Genomic DNA, 23094 nt, shown 5'->3' with positions numbered 1-23094 from the left:
CGAGCACCGCTGGGTGTGCCCCCTTGCTTCCCCCCACACACACATACACACAAAAAGAGAAAAACTGAAGGGCAGAAATTTTAACTTCTGATTTTCAAAACTTTGAAATCTTGTTAAAGTGATTACCTAAGAAAAAACATACAAGCATTGTTACAGATGAGGAAATATGCCTGTAAAGGAATAGGCCTCATCCACCATGTCAGCGGCAAGAGCTCAGAACCATATGGACAATGATCCTACAGGATCGCTAAAGGAATAGGTAGTAACAGAAGCTGTAGAGGATAAAAAGACTAAGAAGCAAAATTCAATATATTAAATGTTTACTGTATACATGGATAACAATGGTTTTGAAAATATTTCATTAAGTTAAGCATTAATTTTAACCTTACTGTTTGAAGGACAAAGGCCTAAAGAGCTGAAAGCCCTGAGGAGGTCATCTCAGTAATACATATGTATGTCATTGAAAACAGAAGATAAGCATGTTTAAGTGTATATTCTTGTGCGAGTCTGCTGCTCTTCAACACTGAAGACTGTCAGATATAGATTGGACCCTGCCCTATGTTATAAAAACAAAGGAAAATGAAAAATAACCGGGTTTTTACAATTGACTTATTTCCTTAAGATGTTAGATCAACAGTAGTAATCCAGAATAGGTAAGAACAGTTTCTTAAGCAATAGAACAGTTCATCTCAAATTGTTAACAATACAGAAACCCAGGGCACGGGAGATAGCTCAAAGGAGCAGGGCAAATGCTTTGTATCCAGAGGCCCAGCTTTGATCTTGCACTGTATTGTCCCCTGAGCACCCAGGTCTGGCCTCCAAACGTAAGTCCAGTTTCTTCTCTTGAACTTGAAAGACTGTTTCCAGATACTTATGAAAAATGAATACCTTCTGCATTGAATCCGTGTAGCAATCTGAAATGGTATGAAGACAAGAGCCGAGTTTTGTATCCCACGAACACAGCCTAGTTCCTCAACAGTGAACTCCCAAACACAAACGTATCAGCAAGCTCAAAGTCTGCCTGCTCCTAATACTACTCATTGCAGCTTTACTTTCCAGTTAATAAGATAAATGTTTGTGAAAACATTTTTTTGTTTTCACTTTTTTTGAAGTACATAAAATAAGCATTTTTAATTTTTTTTTTTATTTTTGGCTTTTTTGGGTCATACCCAGCAATGCACTTGAGTTACGCCTGGTTCATACACTCAGTAATCACTCCTGGCGGTGCTTGGGAATCGAACCTGGGTCGGCCGTGTGCAAGGCAAACGCCCTACCCACTCACTGTGCTATTGCTCCAGCCCCAAAAATAAGCATTTTGATACCTTTTTTTTGTCAGAGCCTGTATGGCTTAGAATAAATTGGGCTAAAATTATTCAGGACTCCACTACACCAGGTCTAAGGTTACTGACATTCTTCCATTTCAGCACTGTAGAGAACAGCAGTGACTTGGAATTCAAGAGAGATAAATGGCCCATTTTAACTCTCTCAGTTCTTAAGTTCGAGTTAAACACTGACATTACTTCTTTACTTCAGGTACTTAATTACCAGTTCGCAAACTGCAAATGCCTAAAACCTTGAAATTTGGTAAGGATGAAGCTAAGGAAAATGTTGAATCTGAGATTATGTTCAGGAAGGCTTGCTGTAGGAGACTAAAATGAGTTAAAATGTCCAAAAAGAAACTAGGTACTTTTTATTTATTTATGCAATGCCAGAGGATCAAACCCACGTCTCATGCATGTAAGGCATTCAGTTTATAGGTAAGCCACATTCCTGGCCTTTGGAAGTTAGGTACTTATGAGTAGTTTCAGTTTCTAGTACTGACATTTGAAACAGCAGTACAACTGGTCAGCCAGTAAAATATAAACTCTTTGTTATACTGAACTGTGTTGCCGGTTTCTAAGTCACATCGTTGACTTTGAACTATCCTCAGGTTTTACTCAGTCTCTAGAAAATAAACATTTTAAATGAATTGACTGTTTTAGTTAGGAAATGGAAGTGTTATGTGATTAAAAAATATAATTACTGGTGTAACTGAAGTCTGCTTTCTTAAGACTCACCTAATGAAAACAAACTTGTCTGCATTGCCCAGAAAATTAAAGATACTTGCAGTATATATAAAACCTGTGTCAATCTAAAAAACAAGTATCTACTACTTCAGTCAGAAAAATTACTTTAATGTGAAACTCTTTCATGCTTAATATTTAGCGCTAGCTTATTGTATTTTTTTAAAAGAAATCCAATGATACATATTGTCTCTTGTACTTATTAGGCAACTTTGAAGAGACAGTACACTATTAAGACTAAGTCTGAGGGCCAGGGAAATGGCTCCAAAGGCTGGAGTGCATGCTTTGCCTAGGGTCAGTTCCTAGCACCACAAGGTACTCTGAATACTGAACCAGGAGAAGACCCTGAGCACTGCCAGGTGCAGCCCAAAGACCAAAAGGAAAAACTCAAAAACTTAAGTATGAACAGACACTGGGGACGGGCTGATGGGAAGACCACACACACCCCCCACAAACGGGCACGAAGGCTATCTCCTGGCTCAGACTGTTCTTCGTTGTTCTTCAAATGTTCATTCCGATGCAGCTAACTAGCCTCCATCTTCTACACCAAATACTATTCCATGCCATGGAAGTGCTATGCAATAACTCCTGGTAGCACCTTAAACCGCTTAAAAGCCTTTAAGTCTCTGATATGAAGGTGTCACCATTAAGAACTGTAAACACTTAGAAAAAGGAAAATGTACTTACCTAATGAAGTCATCTATGTCCATGGAACGGGCCCGCTTGTCACTGAAACCTGTACTGGTTAGGATTTGCTGTATTTTATCTGCTATGCTGAAATCTTCTGGTATTATCTATCAATATAAGATTCAGAATAAATGAAAACATCTTTAATGAAGTCACCTGACTCTTTTTTTTTTTTCTGGTTCAGTAAGCCGTAGTCACCTTCAATCAATCTGTTTCTGACAGTGTGAAAGCCTATTTGTGCCAATGAGAACTGGATCAATAGAGGCCAGAGATGTAGTACAGGGTCAAGTGCTTGCATGCTGCCAACCCTGGCTCAGTTTGATCCCTTTAAACAAATAAAATCCCTGTTTAAAGAAAACCATATTGTTTGTCCACGGCATATGCCAGGAATGGCCTCTGAGCACCACCAAGAGTGACTCCCACTCCCGCAGCACAGAACGGGGAGTAGCCTCTAATCTTTACCATGTGTGACACAGATACCACCTCCTCCCACTCCTGCCCTCCCCAAGCCCCCCCAGATTCCAAAATTCAGGTACTGGAGAGCTAACAGGTGAATGGTGCATGCTTTACAACCTTGGGGCTCCCAAGACTATGCACAGCTTGCCACGCCTATCCGGCCCCCCACCTAGGACAGCCGAGTACTGGAAGCCCCTGAGGACGTGGTGGTACAGCCTGGTGGTCCACAAACAGCAAAGAACCACTGTGCCTGACTGGCCAAATACTTCAGGAGTAGCCTCTTGGTCCTCTAAGCACTACTTGAGAAGTTAAAGAAAATCTGAAATAGTTTGTTTCAGTCTTCATTACATAACTTCATAATCCCGTGACGTATTCGATATGCCAAACACAATAACAAGTCTCATAAAGAAGACGTTACTGGGCCCGCTCAAGCATAATACATAATTAGAACTAAAATAGTTAAAGTAGTTGTTTCTGCTTTAAAAATAAAAGCCAGTGGGGGCTGGATAGTACAGGAGGCAGGGCACTTGCCTCGCATGTGGCCAACCTGGGTTCAGTCCCCAGCACCTCGTATGGTTCCCTGAGCACTAGAGCCTAGCACAGTGAGTTGTGGCAAAAATCCTCCAACCACTGTCAAAAAAAAAAAAAAAATCACAGCTGGTTGCCTTGCTCGGCTCCCAGTATCACACATGGTTCCTCAAGCCCCACCAGGAGTGATCCCCAAGCACAGAGCCAGGAATAAGCCCTGAGCACCACTGGGAGTGGCCCAAAACTCAAGGAAAAATTAAGACGTTGCCAAGAACCACATTATTTATGATAATGGGTGCATAATCATGTAAAATTTGCTAAAAAAAATTCTACAAATAACAGCATGAGGGTCACAACCAAAAATCTGCTATAATTATTTCAATATCCAGGTTTTTTTATTTTGCTTTTTGGGTCACACCCAGCGATACACGGGTTACTCCTGATTCTGTACTCAGGAATCACTCCTGGCGGCACTCAGGGGACCATATGGGATGCTGGGAATCGAACCCAAGTTGGCCACGTGCAAGGCAAATGCCCTACCCGCTGTGCGATCACTCCACCTCCCAACATCCAGATTTTAGAAAGTTACTGAGATGATAACTAAACTTGTAATGACTGTGTAAGCAACAAGAACGGATGATTTCAACTCAGAGGGGGGCAAATGTTTCAAATCACTTTAAGGCGAATATGCTACATATTTCTAGAGGTCTAATAAAATGACTACTCAGGCTGGGCCCTATGTTCTGCATGTTCCCCCGCCCCCAGCTCCACCCCAGCCTCTGCCCATGTTCCCTGGGCTCTGCTGGGAGTGACCTGCAAGCACAAAGCTAGGAGAAGCCTTAGAGCATTAACAGGTATGACCTAAAAACGGGGGGGGGGGGGGGGGTTCCCTTTAATTTTGTTTTTGGACCACACTTGGAGGTACTCAGAACTTACTCCTGGCTCTGCACTCGGGGATCACTCCTGGTGGACCATATGGGACGCCACAAATTTTAGTCTGGTCAGCTGCCTGCAAGCAAGTGCCTTACCCACTGTACTATCGCTCTACTCCTCACTTCCACCAATTTTTTCAGTAAAATTGTTGCTCAGCCGAATCTATGGCTAAAGACAACTGTCAGAAAGGGGACAGAGTGAAGAAACAGGTTGTTCAATGTACAGCAGCACTGACCTGACAGTTTGTTAGGTTAGCTGTAATAAATGCCTTTGAAAGAGTCCATGGAATGTATGCAACTAGGATCTCCCAATGAGAGGCAAAAGAAAATGCCGTTTTAAAACAACAAAATCACTGAAATCACGGAAACAGTTTCTGCTTACAGTGTTATGGATCGAACAGTGAATTCTGTAGTTTTTTTCCAGTAGCTGCTGTACTGCACTTGACCTGAAGGATTAAAAACGTGCTATCAATATTATTCCAGTACCAGACAATAGAAATGACCTACTCTAAAATTCAAGATTACATCAAGGGCTGGGGAGAGAGCTGGAGGGCTGGTGTACCCTTAGCATGCACAACACCCTGAATGCGATTCTGAGCTGATGTGCCATCTCTTCTCACCAGCACCACCAGTATGGCCTGGTGGCCCTCAGCTTTGAAGCCATCAGCTCCAACCAAGGGACTGAGTATTCTCTTATACACTTAAGTTCCAAATGTCTATCATAAATCAAGTGTGGAAGAGGTTCATCATCACACCGTCTCTTCAAAGGGAAATCGGGCAGGTGATGTGTGATCAGTGTCCCCTATTTGGCTGAAAAATCGAATCTCCCCCTCAAACGGGAACTTTTGTCATTAAACTCGCCTGCCACCCAAAGTCCAAAGTTAGTTCAAAAGTTTTTTTCAAGCGTGTCTAGCCTGAGATTATCTTTATGATTTAGATTCTAAATCCTAAATATATTTAAGTGTCTATCCAGAAAAAGAAAATTCTAACAATTACCTCAGTCCTTTCTATGACAACGTCCTTTACACATTACAAATTTGTAAAATACTTACTTAAATGCAGCAGACAGAGTCTTATTCTTCCGAACAAAGGTGATCCTAACAAGGCCATCCCATTCCTGAAAGAGAAGGTGACTCGTTTCTTACAAAATTCCAAATTCTCGTCCAGGGTTGTTAGAAATTATTGTCTTTTAATATATAAAACTGGAAGGAACCTTCTAGAGTGAACACAATGTTCCAGATCTTGATTCAGCTGACACACACGTGCACATTTCATTTATATATATTTTTAGGAGGAGCCCTCCTCAGGTAGTGCTCGGATCCTGGGGACCATTCAGTTGTGCGGGTCTCACATTTCAGTGTGTAAGAGGCCACCGGCCCTACCCTGCAGTGCTCAGAGTATCATGCAGTCCCAGGGATGGAACTCCCTGGCCATGCAAATTACCTCAGATTTCTCCCCATGGGTCCTCACTGAATAGTTTACCCTCAATTTTAAAGCTCAGGAAAAAAAAAAATGAGATTCTTCCATTGCTGAAAAAATGACATGGCATTCAGATGTTGGGGCACCACCAGGCTGTGCTCAGGACTTACTTCTGGCTCTGTGCTCGGGGATCATTCCTGGTGGGCTCTAGGGACCATATGAGGTGTGGGGATCAAACCTAGGTCAGACCTGTAAGTCAAATGCCCAACCCTTTCCATTATCTCATCAGTCCCTCATTTCCCAAGTCTTAATCAAATAGATACCTATTTTTCTTAGCCACAATTAGAGCAAAACGCAATGATAATCTGTCAGGCTTCATGAACAACGTCCATGATCATTTCTGGTTTTTATACCTATCTTGTGTCAAATTATTCCATCTACTCCTCCACAGGGATGTACCCTAAGTAGCATTTTTCTGCTTGACATTCAGGCTCATTTTTACGTTGGCTGGCCATATATGTGCACACAATGTTCAGACGCACATATTCTGGGATGACCTCCCCCATCTTCATTTTTTGTAGGCTAGGAGGGAAATGCATCGAGAAATACCTTCTACCCAGTCAACTTCCCCCAGCTGATATCTTAGCGTCCCAGAGTTTAATTACCAGAACAGGGAAGCTGCCCTGGAGAGGCTCAACACTTTGGTGCCCACCTTCATCTCAAGCTTCAGAATGTTTTTTCTTGTTTTTTTTGGGCTACACCCAATGATGCTCAGAGGTAACTTACTCCTGGCTCTGCACTCAGGAATTACTTCTGGGGCGACACAGGATGCTGGGGACTGAAGCTGGGTGTTCAAGGCAAGAGCCCTACCCACTGTACTATCTCTCCAGCTACTAAAAGCTCAGTATTTTAATCTCACCTGAAAATTGATAGGTGGAGGCGGATTCTTCGGCTCTATTCGCACAACACTGGACTCTACCTTAGGTGGAGGTCTGAAGTTATTCTTACCAACCTGTTCATCACAAAGGTTAGAGTTTGTCAAGAATAACCTTCATAAGCAAATGCTCTCCATGTGTAATGCAAGCCAGATCTTCAAAGATGAGTTTTGTGACACTACTTCAATAATGATCACTTACTTTCATTAGATGGTCTACACGAGCTAATAGCTGTGTATTAATCGAAAGTCTGCAATATAACTTATCTCCAGGTTTTGCAACTAGCCGGAGAGCAAATTCTCTCTGAAACATAAGTATAGCACATCTGAAAAGAAAGTAGAAAGAGAGAAAATGGTTACTTTCAATCATAAATGTATTTTCTTGAGTGGGAAAGGAGTAATTATACTATCCCTCCAGGCCCGAGTTCTAAACGTTAGACCAGGAGTCACAGTACAAAATCTAGGCCACAAACATTTGTATATTTGTATAAATCATGCAAAGGTTTTGTGAAAGTATAACCATATGGAACCCAATGTGCTCTGATATAATCTATCGTGTGTCATTCTGTGAGTTACCATGGATGGTCCTGGTTGACATGATGAACTCAGACAGTCTCTCACCCTGTTCGTTCCATTCTAGGCCATGGGTCCCGATGTGAAGTTCTTCAGCTGATCTTCTCGGTCCTATCTTGGCATTAAAATCACCCACAATGATCTTGTAGAAGGTGTGGTCTTCTTTATAGAACTTCTCCAGCCCCATGTAGAACTTCTCGATTTCTCTTTCATCATAATGAGATGTTGGTGCGTAGACAACGAAGATAGAAACTGCAGGCAGTGAGCCACATCTATTCAAATGTAAACGTCCGATTCGGGTTGTTAGGCATTCGAATGAATCAATGCTCTTGGCCAAGTTTGTGTTGACAAGGACACCGATGCCTCCAACACCTCTTTTATCGCATGTTCCGAGGAACAATTCTTCTCCAGTGTCGAAAACGGCATGGTGAGATTCGTGCCTTCTTGTCTCGGTCAGACCAATGATGTCGTACTTGATCATTCGCGCTTGTACCATCAGGTCCTCGATGGATGCACCTGATGCTAGCGTACGTGCATTGAAAGTACAGACAATCATTTTTGTCTTCCTTCGTTGTGGCAGCCTAGGTCGGCCTTGAGATTTTGTCGGCCTCTCCTTTCTCATCCTTCTCAGTGCTGCCATGTCGGTGAAGCCTTCAAGGTCAGGTGAAGCCTTCAAGGACAGCTGCATTAACATATGCCTCAGAGACCTGGGCCCTACGCAAACAAGATCAGAACACTATTCAGGTCTCCCAAAGAAGAATAGAAAGAACTATGCTTGGAATATCACGTTTCACTCAAATGAGAGAACGAATCCGGAGTTCTGACATCCGTCGACGATCAAGGATCAGGGACGCTGTCTCATTTGCCAAGGTGTCGAAAATCAGATGGGCTGGTCATGTAATGAGATTTAAAGACGACCGCTGGACTAGAGCTGTTACCGACTGGATTCCACGGAATGTCAAAACCTACCAGATGGTCAGACTTCTTCGTCAAGATCATGAACGATCGGTTTGAGGCCCTTTATGTTCCCGGAGCGAACAGATGCCATTGGGCTACACTAGCACGCGACAGGGACAAATGGAGACGTTACTGGCGCCTGCTCAAGCAAATTGACGACTAACGGGAAGTTAAGTGATTAAGTGTCATTCTGAACATCCATGATTGTGGGCTGGATAGATAGAACTAGGGGGTAAAGCGCTTGCCTTACATGAAACAGACTCTGAATTGATCCCTGGCACTGTGTATGGTCCCCTGAGCCCTGCCAGGAGTGATCCCTGGCCACAGGACCAGGAGTTAGCCCTTGGCACCACCACTGTGATGCAAAATCCAAACACAAAAGCCCAATGGTCATGAGTAAGCTTGTTTTATAATCACTACATAGTTCTTGACTTGCCTATGAAAGATGTACATAGACATACTAGAAACTAATCAGGAAGTCACAGTTGTCTAAAAATAGGGTAGTAAAGAGTCTAACCTAGACTAATGTCGAGGATGAAAAATTAGTGAGAGTCTGGTCTCAGAAGCAAGATTCACACCATGTCGTCACCAAGTAACTCAGCTGAAAAAAGAGAGAAAAACTGCTACATAAATCAATTCTTTTCACTAAACAAATTCTCAGTAGTATTTCAATTTAACTGACTTTCCTCTTTGGTTCTGTGGTTTCATGGTCTATTATCTTCCTAAGACTGGGCAGTAATTTTGGTCTTTTTGTCACATACCTGAAAAAAGGTCGGTGCAGCAAGAGTTTGAAGACAAAGGGAGAAGAGATCTGTAAGAGAATAAAGTAGTTAACATACCAAATATGTGCAACAGTATATGTATTGAATGTAATGGCTCAGTATAATGCCCCAAATAATCTGAAACCGTACCTGATAAGGCAAATTTGCCACACAAGCATCGAAGAATGGCAAATCAGTTTTTAATACATCACCCACCATTACTTGAAGTTTGCTGGCCACAGGCCTGATTGAAAAAAAAAAAAGTAATTAAAAAATAATTACTGTTCCATGAGACTAAAATGAACTTTAACTCTAATATGCATACTCACGTGCCCTGAACTCTTTTGTGCAGTTCAGCTATAAGCCTTGGGTCAAGTTCACAGGCAATTACCTAAATTTAGAAACAAACAATGGTGAAAGACTCAGAGCTGACCTACAGAACTAACTAAGAGGAGCCTAGAAACAATGGTGGAAATATGCTGACACTCTGGTGATAAGTTCAGTGCTAGAACGCAGAATGCCTGGAGCATCACTACGGAAAGTACTGGAAACCACGGTGCCTGAATACACAATGAAGCAAGTTCAAACAACAACTTGAAAATACCAAAAATACAAGTTTGGAGGCCAGAGAGCTAGTAAGATACTTGCTCTGGATTCTGCCAAGACTGGTTCCAATTCTCGGTACTACTCATGATCCCTCGAGCACTAGCAGGGATCACTCCTACACAGCAGGTATAGCCCAGAACCCAAAAACAAAAATGAAGTTTTTAAAAATATTTATTTTGGCTTTGGGCCACACCAGGCAGTGCTCAGGCCATTTTCCTGGCTCTGTATTCAGTGGTCACTCCTGGTGGGCACAGGGTGTAAGGAATCAAACCCAGTGCAAGCATCTTAATACACTCTCTGCCATGGCCCTCCTCTCCATAAATTTTTTCACGGCAGGGCCCGGCAAGCTCCCCGTGACGTATTCGATATGCCAAACACAGTAACAACAAAGTCTCCAATGGAGACGTTACTGGGCCCGCTCGAGCAAATCGATGATCAACGGGAGGGCCTTTACTTTACTTTACTTTTTAAGTTTAATCTTTTCTTATCATCACACTCATCGGCTCCGACTGAGGAGATGATGGGGGAAAAAAATACACCGTAAAGATATACTAAGAATCACAGAAAACATGTATTTTTGAGCTGAAGAGATACGTTCAATAGGTTGAGCACAAGCTTTGCATGAGAGACCCAGGCTGGATCCCCTGTACTGCTTGGTTCCCTAAGTACTGCCAAGAACAACTCCTCAGCAGAGCCCAGACTAGCCTCCGACCACATCTGATTAAATCACTGTCAGATATAGTACAAAAACAAAAGCAACAACAAAAAAAACAACTGTTCTGAGGAGGAGTATATCACTTTTCTCATCACTAAGGTCCAGGATACACAGCAGGGATCACTTCTCAAGGCAATGTACAGAGAAATCGAATTAAAATTTCTATGTGGAAGGATCTAATATGGTTTCTGTTCTCACGGATCCATATCAAATTTTCTAAGATACACCTGGCAAAGCATTTAGTATTATTGTTAAATAACAAGTAACAAAGCAAATTCACATTTTGTAAACCACGTGAATTGGCTCACATACTTATTTCTGGTATCAAAAACTAAGTGTTTTACCTTTTTAGCCTTTTCGAGTAACTTTACAGTCATATTGCCAGTTCCGGGTCCAACTTCGAGCACAACATCAGTTGGTCTTAAGGCAGCCTACAAACAAGCACGATCACGTGAGCTTTCCTTGCATAATCACGTGAGGTTTTCTTGCACATTGGAACACATCATTTATACCTGAATATCTTTGCTGAGCTGGAGCGATAGCACAGCGGGTAGGGCATTTGCTTTGCCTGCCGCTGACGGGGCAGACCAGACTTCCATTCCTCCAGCCCTCTAGGAGAGTCCGGCAATCTACCAAGAGTATCTCGCCCTCACGGCAAAGCCTGGCAAGCTCTCCGAGACGTATTCGATATGCCAAACACAGCAACAACGAGCCTCACAATGTTACTGGGCCCCCTGGAGCAAACTGATGCCACAGTGACAGTACTACTCAGTTAACAGATCCGGTTCTGGCATCCCACTCTGCATCCCAACCTAAGAGTGCGGAATTCCTTCCTTCTATTTTATGGATAACGAAAGCCCCTTCTCACTTCTCGCTCTCCTTTTCTTCCTGCTTCCTAAATAAAATCATCTCACTTCCAAAAAGTAAAATATCTTATTCTAATCCCACTTTTTCGGACACTCCTAAAATGATCCAAGCGGTTAATAAAATTATCTCGTTAACAGCAGATGCACTAGCTCTCTCTTCCTTGTAATCTGAGGACAACAGCAAGAAGTCAGAAAACGTTAGAAGTCGAAAAAGGACTAGCAGGGGGCTGGAGTGATGGTAGAGCAGGTAGGGCTCTTGCCTGGCATGAGACTGACCCCCGTCGGACCTCCGGCACCCGGGATATTTTCCGGCATCCCCTTTCCTGGGGTCCCCAGAGAGGTCCTTGCGCATCAGAGCTCCAGAGCCTGAGCCCAAGTCCAGAGCCGCTGTCACGTGGCTCCCTCCTGGTTTCTAGCAGATTCTGGCTGGGAACCCCAGGGAGTGAGTTCACGGCTTGCAACCCCTGAACACCACCGGGCGTCGCCCCCGAACGAAACAAAACAACAGAACCAAAAACCAAATCGACAGCGCCCCTCTCCTCTTCCACACCCACCTTATCGATGATGCTGTTAACGATGAGGGGGTTCTTCAAGATGTGCTGCCCAAGCCCGGTGTTGAACATAAGCCCTGCAAGAGAGCAAGAAACGGCCTGCATCCCGCGGGGCGGGATTTCTCCAGAGTCAGGGAACGTCGCGCTTGGTGGCAGCTCGGGGTCGGCCCCGGGTACCCCAGGTCGGGTCCGCGACCCGGGAGCCCGACGGTGACACCCGACTGGCCTCGGCGTCCCAAAACGGAACCTGCGGGGCGGCCGGAGGGGCAGCACGGCGGGGTTGCTGCTCGCCCGGGTCCGAGCCCCCGCGGCACCGCACCGGGCTCCCCGAGCCCTCCAGGGTGACCCCGAGTCCAGACTCAGGAAGAAGCCTGGGCGGAGCGCATCCGGGAAGAGCATCCCGCCAGCGAACAAAAGCAAGCGCGGCCCAGACGCGGGCCCCGGCGCCCCAGCAGCGCCCGAACCCCCCGCAGCCCGCACCTCCCGCGCTCCTCAGCTCCCGGCGCTGCTCCTGTCGCTCGCGGCGGCGGACGCTCGCCCCGGACTTGGCCTTCGGCATCGCCGCGGGCTGCGGGGCGCCCCGCAGACCCGGCAGGGGCGCGAGAAGCCAAATCGGGAGTCGCGGCACCACGTGCGGGCCCTCCACCCCGCGCCTCCCCGCCGCGGCGCTCCGGGACTCCCGGGACTCCGTAGGAAGGGGGCGGAGCCCCAGCCCGCTCGCCCCGACTTCCGCACTCCCGGCGCGCGCGGCATTCTGGGGATTGTAGTCTTTCTCAAGTCCAGAGCCGCGGTCACGTGGCTCGCTCCTGGTTTCTAGCAGATTCTGGCTGGGAACCCCAGGGAGCGAGTTCAAGGCTTGTAATGCTACACAAATCACAAAATCACAAGTCATCCTGTTAATCTTCGGTTGCCTCGAACAGGCCCCAGTAACGTCTCCTTCATCCTAGCGCTGAGATTATATTCAAGGCTCTTTAGGAGAATGAGACCCATCCTTGTTACTGGTGTTTGGCATATTGGGTACGCCACGGGGGGTTTGCCAGACTCTGCCGTGTAATGCGACAGGGGTAGGAATAATTCTACTTGTTGGCCGGGAAGCGGTGCGAGGGAGGGGCGTAGTTTAACAGATACTATCTATTTTCGAACCGGCCATATGCCCCCATGTGGGCTCCAGGATATTACAAGGGACCACAGGAGAAAATCGATAAATAGAGAAGGGTCAGGGGGTGCTATGGCAGGAAATTTGGGAGCCTCCTGGTAAAACGGGGGTGAGGTGGCAAAGAAAGGAAGCGAGGTAAAAGTGATGTAGGCAGGCTATGGAAGGCCCCTTCTCAAGGCAATGGCAGTGAATCTGTGAAGCAATAGCCCTGACCTTATGGAGATCTGACCCGCACCAGTTAGATCCACCAGTCTGTGGCAGACCCTGCGGAGGCTGGACGTCTGCAGGGATGACAGCAGAAGAAATAGGACCAATTAAGGACCAGAGAGAGATTTAACCAGAAATGCCAAAGCTATTCCTTGGACACCTGACCAACCCCCTCCAACAGAAGCTCCTGCGGAAACAAAAATCAGGGACCGAATTTCAAAGAGGAATATCACCACTACCAACCCCCTAGGTAACCTCCCTAGCAACAGCACATGGGGGCAGATGGAGAAACCCTATAAAGGCCACCTTGAGCAAAGGAAGCGCAGGCATATGCTGCCTGAGCACATGTGTCGCCCACATCTCCCCTCTTGAGGTGTGTACTTTCGTGTTTTCATGTATGATGCTGGAATGTGTGTAGGGGCTCTCTCCGCCCTTGGAGAAGCCTGGGCTCTCTTTTGAGTAGGTTCCTCTCTACGCTCTCTCACTTTCTCTTCCTCCTTCCCTTCAAAACCTCCAAATAAAAACTGTGATTTAACTGCTCGTTTACTCCTGAAATTGCTTTATGCGAGGCGAGACAAGAACCCAGTAACCCTGGGTCCCGGGTGGCCGAGGTAGATGGGGAGAAAGTGACTGACTTTCTCCTCCCTGCTTTACGTAAGTCACCCCTGGGGCCCATCGACATCAAAAGGGGGAAGGTACAGTCCGAAGAGGGCACAGAGAAGCACCCATTTAGGATATAGCAAAAACGTTGTCAGAGTAACTGCTGCATAGAGATTCTTTTTAAGAGAAAGACAGGAAATTCTTGAAAGGGGCTGTTTTGGGGCCATACCCGTTGGTGCTCAGGGCTCACTCCTGACTCTGCTCTCAGGGTTCACTCCTGAAGGGCTCAAGGGGTGCCGGGTCCGGGTCGGCTGCCTGCAAAGCAGATGCCTTACCCGCACAAAGTAAGACAAATGCATATGTGAAGAGAAGAGAAATGTGTGTATGAAGTGCTCTTGACCTCTGCTTCCAGGATAACCTATTCTCCCCTCTGACACTCATTCAATCTTTGTGGGATAGGGAGGTGTTGGGCCCACACATTGTGGTACTTAGAGCATACTCCTGGCTCCGTGCTCAGAAATCACTCCTGAGAGTGTATGTGTGTGTGTGTGTGGGGGGGGGGGTATATGGGTGGGATACAGCTAGGACTGGCCAAGTGCAAGGTAAGTGCCTTGACCCCTATGCTATTTCTCTGGCTCTCATCCTCACTCTTCTGAAGAACCTTATGTTTAATGGTTTGCATAAAGGATGCCCAGATTCAATCCTCAGCGTAGTTCTTGAGCACCAGCAGTAGGAACCCAAGCACAGAACATTCCCCCCCCCCCAATGTAACACAATTACAGATTTTTGGATTAGTATTTGGATAGCTTTGGGGTGGGAGCACACCTAATCTCAGGGGCCATAGAGATATCATCAGGGGCCGAAAGGATACCTTTTATTCTTCCTATTAGAAAACATAATATTGTATCTATTTTAAAGTCTGCTTATCAATTTGAATGTGGGGCCAGAGGGCTAGCTAGTTCAAGGGGTTAGAATTTTTATCTTGGAATCCAGGGTTAAATCCCTGACACCATATGTTCCCGTGAGCACTGCCACGAGTGTCCCCTGAGTGTATAAAATCTGCGAGGGGCAGCCAGAGAGAGACCCTGGCAGTGCTCCCCCTCGCCCGGCCGGATTTGGGGGCCCTGGGGCCGCTCCCCCAGCCAGGGCAGCCTGGGCCATGGGGCAGATGGTGGAAGAAACGAGGGCCAAGCCGGTTGATTGGTCAGTTGCCATTTATTCTATTCTCCCCACACGCCTGCCCCAGTCTCTTTGAGCCCCCCATTCTAGTCTCACACTCCCCTCATTCCTGTCTCTTCCTGTTTCTCCCCTCTGTCCCCTTGCTAGCCTCTCCACGGTCCATCTCACAGCCCTGCTTTTTCTCACTCTCTCCCCACTCTCATCTCTCTCCAACTCCCCAGCACACTGGGCTGACATGGCACCCAGTCAGGTAGCAAAATCAACATAAGAGCCCTCCCTGAGGGTCCACAAGGTTCAAAGGAAACACCACCTGAGAGGTATTCCAAATCCCTTCCTGACTGCCCAAGGGCAAAATACCTCCTAAGATGTTTTTCTCCTTTCCTCAGTTCAAAAACTCAATCAGCATCTTAATACTAGTTATTTTTGTATGGATGCAGTAAGAGATAACATTGAGGCTTGTAGGACAGCTCTCCTGGGAACATCTTGCCACAGACTCAGACTACAGCCCTCAGGCCAGATTAAACATTGCTAACCCTCCAGGGTCCGAATCTAGTTATTACTTTTTGGCTCATGACAGCATTAGTCCATGACCAAGCACTTAACTTAAAGTTAATGGCGCTTTGGCCAGGTTCATCTTGATGCCAGGGTAGCACATAGCTTACCACCCTTTGTCCTGGTTCCAACCAGTTCCTCATCGGGACCCTGCTTCTGGGGGCGCTAGGAAGTAAGGGTAGCTGAGGCTTAGGTGAGAGAACAGATGCCCAGGAGGAAAATATCACTGAGACTCACATTACAAAAGCATAGCAGATACTGTCTTCTTGTGTCCACACAAAAAAGACATTGCTCTGAATAAACTATTCAAAGGACTTAGGGAGAAGAGAAAAACAATATTTACAAGTCAACAGAGCACAAAGAAAGAAGTTACAAATAAACACAGAGGAATGGGAGCACTGTGATGGGAGCAACCCAATATACCTAAACTACCTGAGGCTATGCAGGAAGGATAAAACAATGTGATCCTAGCCTGAGCACTGCTGAGTACTGCTGAATGTGTCTTCCACTCCCCCAACATAATTTTAATTTAGACAACTTTTGTTTGTTTATTATTTTTGGGCCACATCCAGCAATGCTCAGGGGTTACTTCGGGCTCTGTACTAAGGTGTTGCTCCTGGCAGTGCTTGGAGTGCCATGGAGATCAAACTCAGGCCTAGTCCCTTAAGGCAAGCACTTTGCACACTGTACTATGTCTCTAGTCCTGGACAACTTAATTTATTTTCTTTCATCTTGTTCTTCTTGTTCTTGTCCTTGTTCTTGTCCTTGTTCTTGTTCTTCTTGTTCTTGCTCTTTTCTCATTCTTCTTGTTTTTGTTCTTGTTCTTCTTCCTCCTCCTCCTTCTCCTCCTCCTCATCTTCTTCTTTCTTCTTCCTCTCCTCCTCCTCTTCCTCCTCCTTCTTCTTCTTCTCCTTCTCCTTCTTCTCCTTCTCCTCCTCCTCCCTCCTCCTCCCCTCCTCCTCCTCCTCCTCCTCCTCCTCCTCCTCCTCCTCCTCCTCCTCCTCCTCCTCCTCCTCCTTCTTCTTCTTCTTCTTCTTCTTCTTCTTCTTCTTCTTCTTCTTCTTCTTCTTCTTCCTCCTTCTCCTTCTCCTCCTCCTCTTCATCATCATCTTCTTCTTCTTCCTCTCCTCCTCCTCTTCCTCCTCCTCCTCCTCTTTCTCCTCCCACTCCTTCTTCTCCTTCTCCTTTCTCTCCTCCTCCTCCTCCTCCTCCTCCTTCTTCTTCTCTTATTTTTGCTTTTTGGGCCACACCTGGCCATGCTCAGGGATTACTCCTGATTCTGCATTCAGGAATTACTCCTGGTGGTTCTCTGGGGATCTAATCTGGGTAGTCTGCATTCAAGGCAAATGCCCACCCACTGTACTATCCCTCCAGCCCAACAACTTAATTCTTAAGAAAATTGTTTTCAAATCTGTACAACAAGGAAAATAATGTTTTTCATACAAAGTAATGAGAAGCATCAATAAAGTAATATTTCCCAAGTTTTATTTATTGATTCACTGTGAGAACAGTCACAAAGCCTTTGAATTTATGTTTTGGTCAGTCACAAAATGACCAAACACCCGTCCCTTCACCAGTGCACATTTCCCACCACCAGGAACCCCAGTATACCCTCTTCCCACCCCACCCCCCGCCTGCGTGGCAAATTTCCACTTTACTCTCTCTCTCTCTCTATGTAGATCACATTCAATATTATGACAAAATACCCAACATTATTATTTAGAATTTTCCCCAGCATTCGGACCTGCCAAAAAGACATCATTAGATAATATGTTTTCTATTGCTGGTTATAAAGAGCATATGATATCGTGTGGCCTCATTAGCGGTCAAGCGAGTTTGGATTTCTGATATTTTAGTAATAAGCCTCCACCCAGATCCTCCAAATTCCAGTGGAGGGGGTCACACCCACCACCTGGCCCCCTGGCGCCGTGTAATCCCATCAGCGGCCAAGACTCAGAGACTATAAAAAACAGCTCCCGGAACCGTGGAACCTCAGCGACATCTTATCAGGACATCTTTTTATGACATCTTATTATCTCATTCCTACTTTGGACAAACTGGCAGATTACCGAATGTAGCCTGCCCACACGGCAGAGTCTGGCAAACTCCCCGTGGCGTACCCAATATGCCAAATACCAGTAACAATGATGGGTCTCATTCTCCTAAAGAGCCTTGAATATAATCTCAGGGCTAGGATGAAGGAGACGTTACTGGGGCTTGCTCGAGGCAATCGACAAATAACAGGATGATGAATGAATGAATGAATGAATGAATAAGCCTACAGGGATTATTGCCCAAAGCCCCTGGGTTCTGAGATTGGTTTGTGTGCCTCTGGGATCATGGTTGTTCAGGAGCCAGAGAAGGCGTCTGTGGGTGGCAACCGGGGGCCTTATCAGGGCAGGGAGCAGGTCCGATTCTCCCTCCCCCCCCCATCCCACGAGGCCCTGTGTGCCTTGTCAATGCAGCCCAATACCTGGCTGTCCATTAGGCTCCAAAAGATGGAGGCCACCATGCCGCTGCCACAAGGAGGGGACAGACGGAGGGACAAGCACCCTTCCCCTCCCAGGGCAGGATAGCAACGTAGTTAAATGCACAGGCCAGATGCATTTTGATTGGCCATTATTCTGCTCAAATTTTCCCAACACCATTCAAGCCTGCCTTCCAGGGACAGACGCTAGATCATCTATTTCCATTGCTCACTTTGCATATCAGGAAATGTCGCATGGCCACTTCTGAGGCTGCATGGTTCGGAAGAATAGTCCTGTTGCCCACATATGGGAGCCATGCTTGTAGAAGCTCATGGTCGCTGGGATTCCATCTGGAGAAGGCGGGGAGACAGCATGTACCCCATCTGGGACCTCCTGCTGATATAGGCTCTGTGTGGGGCCCGGAGAATTCTTCAGAATTCTTCGGGAGTTGTGGTAATAAAGTAAATTTAAGATAGCCTTAAGCGATGGCCCCAGGGGCTTGAGTGTATGCTCTGCAGTCTGGATTCAATCCCTGGTCCCCTGAGCACTGCTGCCTGTGACTAATGATAGGAGACGTCTATAGTTCAGCATGAACGGTAGCACTTAGAACAGTAACCGGTACAGTGGGAATATTTCATAGAATTTAGTTATATTTAAGATTATGGGGGCAAAATGAGCTGTTTATTTATTTATTTATTTATTTGGTGGGCATCACACTCACTGGTGCTCAGGGCTTACTCCTGGCTCTGGAGATCACTCCTGGCGGGGTTCAGGGAACCCTAAGGGATGCGGGGGATCGAGCCCGATTTGGCTCAGTATTAACAGGTGCCCTACCCCGCTGTATACTGTTTCGGCTCTGGAACCTTTTAAATCTTTTCAGTATGGTTAAGAGTGTGAAGCAATGTTCCCGGCAAGTCTTAAGAGCTTAAAATTTAAGTGTAGGATCAATGCCTCTTTTGCAAACCACAGCACACAAAAGGAGAGAGAGAACAAAAGGGAGTGCCCTGCCACCGAGGCAGGGTGGGATGGGGGGGGGGTGGGCAATGGGAGGGATGCTGGGATCAGTGGTGGTAGAGAATGGGCACTGGTGGAGGGATGGATACTCAATCATTGTATAACTGAAACCCAAGCACAAAAATGTATAAGTCTACAACTGTACCTCATGGTGCTTCACTAATAAAAATTAAAAAAAAAAATCTTCAGTGCAAAATTAAAAAAAAAATTAAGTGCAGGAGAGCGATAAGTCGATGTAGTTTAGTTTAGTGACTTTTCTGATTAGATGAATCAAACAACATACTTCAGCAGCTAGTGTCTAGAACAAGACATTCAGCATGAAACCGACCCAGGAGGCAATCTCCCGAGTGGAAGGAGGCGGTTCAGCGGTTCCCATGGTGACCGCGCGCGCTTGGCCCGGGCTCCCGGCTTCTCCTGGGGCGCAGGCGCAGAGCTGCGAGTCGGCCAGCTAGCGCCTCGGGTTTCGAAGGGGAAGCCCCGCCCCGCGTCCTGCCATTCGCCAATCGCCTTCTTCCGTGGCCTCGTCCACGCGCGCTTGCCGTGACGTAGTATTCGCGCGCCCGCGTCGATTCGGGAGCGACGCGGAACATGGCGCGTTCCTAGGGACCGGCCTCGGCCTCGGCAGGCGGCGGGGCGGCGTGCGGGGAGAGCGCGGGGCGCGGGGCCGACGGACGCCGCATCGTGCTGGGGAGCGGAAGCGGGAGAGCCGGGCCGTTCCGGAGCGAACCCGACGGTGAGGCCCCTGCCCGGGAGCTTCGCGGCGCGCGCGGGGGGCAGGAAGGAAGGACGCCGGGTGTGGGCCGGGGAGCGGAGCTCGGGGAGGCGTGAGGAGGACGCGGGGCTGCCGGCGCCGGGGGCGGCCTGGAGATCTTGCTCCGGGCTGAGTGCTCCCGAGCCCCCGGGAGCCGGCCGGGGTTGCGGCAGGGATCGGGGGTCGCAGAAGAGGCGCCCGGATGAGGAGAGCGTCGGGTGCCCGTGGCGGCCGGGGTTGCGTTTGCCCTGGGGGAGGGCCGGCGCGGGTCCGCAGAGGACGCGACCCTCAGAGCATCGTCGTGTGGCGCACCCCGCTCGCCTTCCGCGAGAGCCGCGCTGGACAACGTGGCCCTGCCTCGCCCTGAGGGGAAAGTGAGCGAGTTGCTGCGTTTCCGGAGAGGGGCCTCGCGGTGTGACGCGGTGTGGCCGCCCGCGCCCAGGCGCCCAGGCCCAGCGTGCCCCGCCGTCGTATCCTGGGGGGCGTCTGTGATTCAGCAGAACCGTTTGGAAGAGCATCGCAGGCCGTGGTGCCGTTCTTTTTTCCCCTCCTGATAACGGTCGTGGTCGAGGGGAGGGAGGCCTCATCTTGAGGCCTCATCTTGAGGCCGCCCCACGAAAGAGCTGGGGTCTCACTGGTGCCGAGCCAGCAGTGGACAGACCCCTTCCCGCCCCTGCGCCAGTGGATTCAGTTCGCTGCGAGATGGTGCCCTGGAGCCTAGAAGATGATTCTTCAGAAGGGAGCGAGGAGGAGCTGCCCACAGCCAGGATCCCCCTTCCTCCTTTTTTTTTTTTTTTGATTAGGGAGTTCATGTCTCCATTTACATTTTATTTTATTAAAAACTCTCAATGACACGCTTTGGCTTGATGACTGCAATATAAAAGAAGATAGTCATTCTTTCATTCATTGTGTCACGCCTCTCTTACATCACGGAGGAGGAAGATTTCTGTGAAATTTCAAGAAGAATCACTATTGGTGGCTGGAGTGTCATCTCCCTGCCCCCCTCCTTGCAACCCAGAAGAGGAAATAGGAGAGACGGTTTAATTTTAGCAATGATTTGTGACCCTCTGTTACATCCTTTATCATAGCCCAGGGGCAGCTGAGCTATCTCTTTCGTCTTTACACTAAAGCAAAGATCATTTTAACCACTGAATTAACTTAGTGGTGTAATTGAAGATGCAAGCGATTATGCAAAGATCATTAACAGCTAATATAAAAATCTTCAGATTCTGGAACCGGAGGGAGAGTACAGAGGATAGGGAGTTTGCCTTGAACATGTCAGACCTAGATCCAGTCCATTCGTCCTTGAACACTGCCAGGAGTGATTCCTGAGTGCAGAGCGGGGAGTTATTCCCTGAGCACTGCTGGATGTGCCCTCCCGCCCCCAAGATCTTAAGATGTGTGCAGATACAGTCACAATTACAACCCTGTGGACATACGACTATTAAAACATGTTGAAAATATTTGTAGAGGTAAATGTGTTTTTTTCAGAAGTAAAAATATCAATCTTTTGGGAAAAGTATGTTTTATTAGAGGGATTCTTTTGGGAGGTGTGGAACTACACCTGGCTGTGCTCATGGATACCTCATGGAGAGTCTGGAGAGACCATATGTGGTGCCGGGGATTGAACATGGGTCGGCTGCCTGCCAGGCAAGTGCCTTACCCATTATACTATTGCTCCAGCCCCTAAGTGGAATTTTTTACTTAGTTTGTTTTCTGGACTATAACCTGGTGATAGTCCTGGCTTAGTATCCTGAGGTACTGTGTTGTGTCAGGAATTGAACCGTAGACCTCACTATACATGCAGGGCAAGTATTCTACTGCTGAGTAATATCCTGGTCCTTGGTTAGATAGATTTTAACTTTTTATTTTGGCAAGGGAAGGTCACACATGACATCCTTACGGCTTCCTCCTGGCTTTGTATGTAGGGGTTGTTTCTGATAGTGCTTGGGAGGATCATATGCAGTGCTTGGGATTGAACCAAGGTTGGCCACAAGCAAGGCAAGTGCCTTACTCCTGTACTGTTTCTCCAAACCTGGATTTTTTCTTTCTAAACCCTCGTGTTTTGCGTATGTATAGCTTTGTGTGTTGTAATTCTTATTTCTTCTAAGTAAAGGTTCTTGATGGCAATATTATTTTTTGCCCCCTTTCTGCACCATTGGGATCTCTCAGCTAATTTCAGAGTGATTTGTAATTCAGGTGAGTCTGGAGTGTTTTTGACTTAGTATCAGGCTGATTACAGATGGATCTACAATGCTGTTGCACTTTAATATTTTATGGGCTGGAGCCATAGTACAGCGGTAGGGCATTTGCCTTGTAAGCCGCCATCCCGGCCGAGCCAGGTTCGAATCCTCCGCCCCTCTCGGAGAGCCCAGCAAGCTACCAAGAGTATCTCGTCCTCACGGCAAAGCCTGGCAAGCTCCCCGTGACGTATTCGATATGCCAAACACAGTAACAACAAGTCTCACGATGGTGATGTTACTGGGCCTGCGCGAGCAAATCAATGAACAATGAGAGGACAGTGCAGTGCAGTATTTTATACCCTTGCTATTCCAACTGCGGCAACAGAATCACTTAACTTGATTAGAAATGTAGTCTCAGCTTTAATCTTAAATGGGCTGAACCAAGTTCTTTAGTTAAGATAAATTGAAGCTTGAGCTACAGTACTTTGGTTAGTTCAAGTTCAAGACTGAGGTTAGAAAGAAAATTATAGTCTCATTTATTTTATCCAGAGTGATTTTATGCTAATTATTGAATCTCTTTTAGTTGATTGAAGAAACTAGTGGTAAGTGGCTTTCATACCGCTAGGACTTGAGAGATAGTATAAGGGGTTCTTAGGCAGAGCTCTGCCTTGGCATCCAGTCTACCCCATGCCCAGCACTGCTTATGTTCCCCTAGCACCCCAAGACCAGGTCGCTGAACACGGAGACAGGAATAGCTCCTGAGCTCTACTGGATGTGGCCACAGAACAACACAAAAATCATGAAAAAACCACCTCTCTTTTCATCTCAGGTTCTTACACTTATCCAGCACTTTTGCTGGTTGCTGTTGCAGTTCACCATATCAAAACTGAACTAATTGATACATGAATGACAAACTTGATATTAATTCTGCGACAA

General features: G+C 46.9%; 2 protein-coding genes and 1 non-coding gene across 3 annotated transcripts in view; 1 reads left to right on the top strand and 2 right to left on the bottom strand.

The window, feature by feature from the left end:
* Window positions 1–303: 303 nt before the first annotated feature.
* DIMT1 (DIM1 rRNA methyltransferase and ribosome maturation factor) lies at window positions 304–12700 on the bottom strand. The gene is made up of 12 exons (XM_056112181.1): window positions 12529–12700; window positions 12052–12125; window positions 10976–11062; window positions 9640–9701; window positions 9461–9554; window positions 9311–9360; window positions 7222–7345; window positions 7005–7097; window positions 5719–5783; window positions 5049–5112; window positions 2751–2857; window positions 304–914 (listed from the first exon to the last, which is right to left on the bottom strand). Exons 1-12 carry the CDS (start codon window positions 12605–12607, stop codon window positions 872–874), a joined length of 942 nt encoding a protein of 313 aa, XP_055968156.1. The 5' UTR covers window positions 12608–12700; the 3' UTR covers window positions 304–871.
* LOC130021485 (small nucleolar RNA SNORA36 family) lies at window positions 6659–6792 on the bottom strand. Its single transcript, XR_008792182.1, has one exon. It is a non-coding gene; the product is annotated as a small nucleolar RNA SNORA36 family (small nucleolar RNA).
* Window positions 12701–19852: 7152 nt separating the features above from the next.
* Window positions 19853–23094, top strand: part of IPO11 (importin 11) — a 185194-nt gene continuing 181952 nt past the window's right edge. Inside the window, exon 1 of the mRNA XM_056112106.1 lies at window positions 19853–19957. The gene's annotated coding sequence lies outside the window, so the exon portion shown is untranslated. The remainder of the gene's footprint in view (window positions 19958–23094) is intronic.

Source organism: Sorex fumeus, unplaced genomic scaffold (genome assembly GCF_029834395.1).
Source record: "Sorex fumeus unplaced genomic scaffold, SorFum_2.1 ptg000015l, whole genome shotgun sequence".
NCBI classification, from domain to species: Eukaryota; Metazoa; Chordata; class Mammalia; order Eulipotyphla; family Soricidae; genus Sorex; species Sorex fumeus.
The sequence above is the reverse complement of the archived record's forward strand: the minus strand, read 5'-3'. Positions and strand labels throughout refer to the sequence as shown.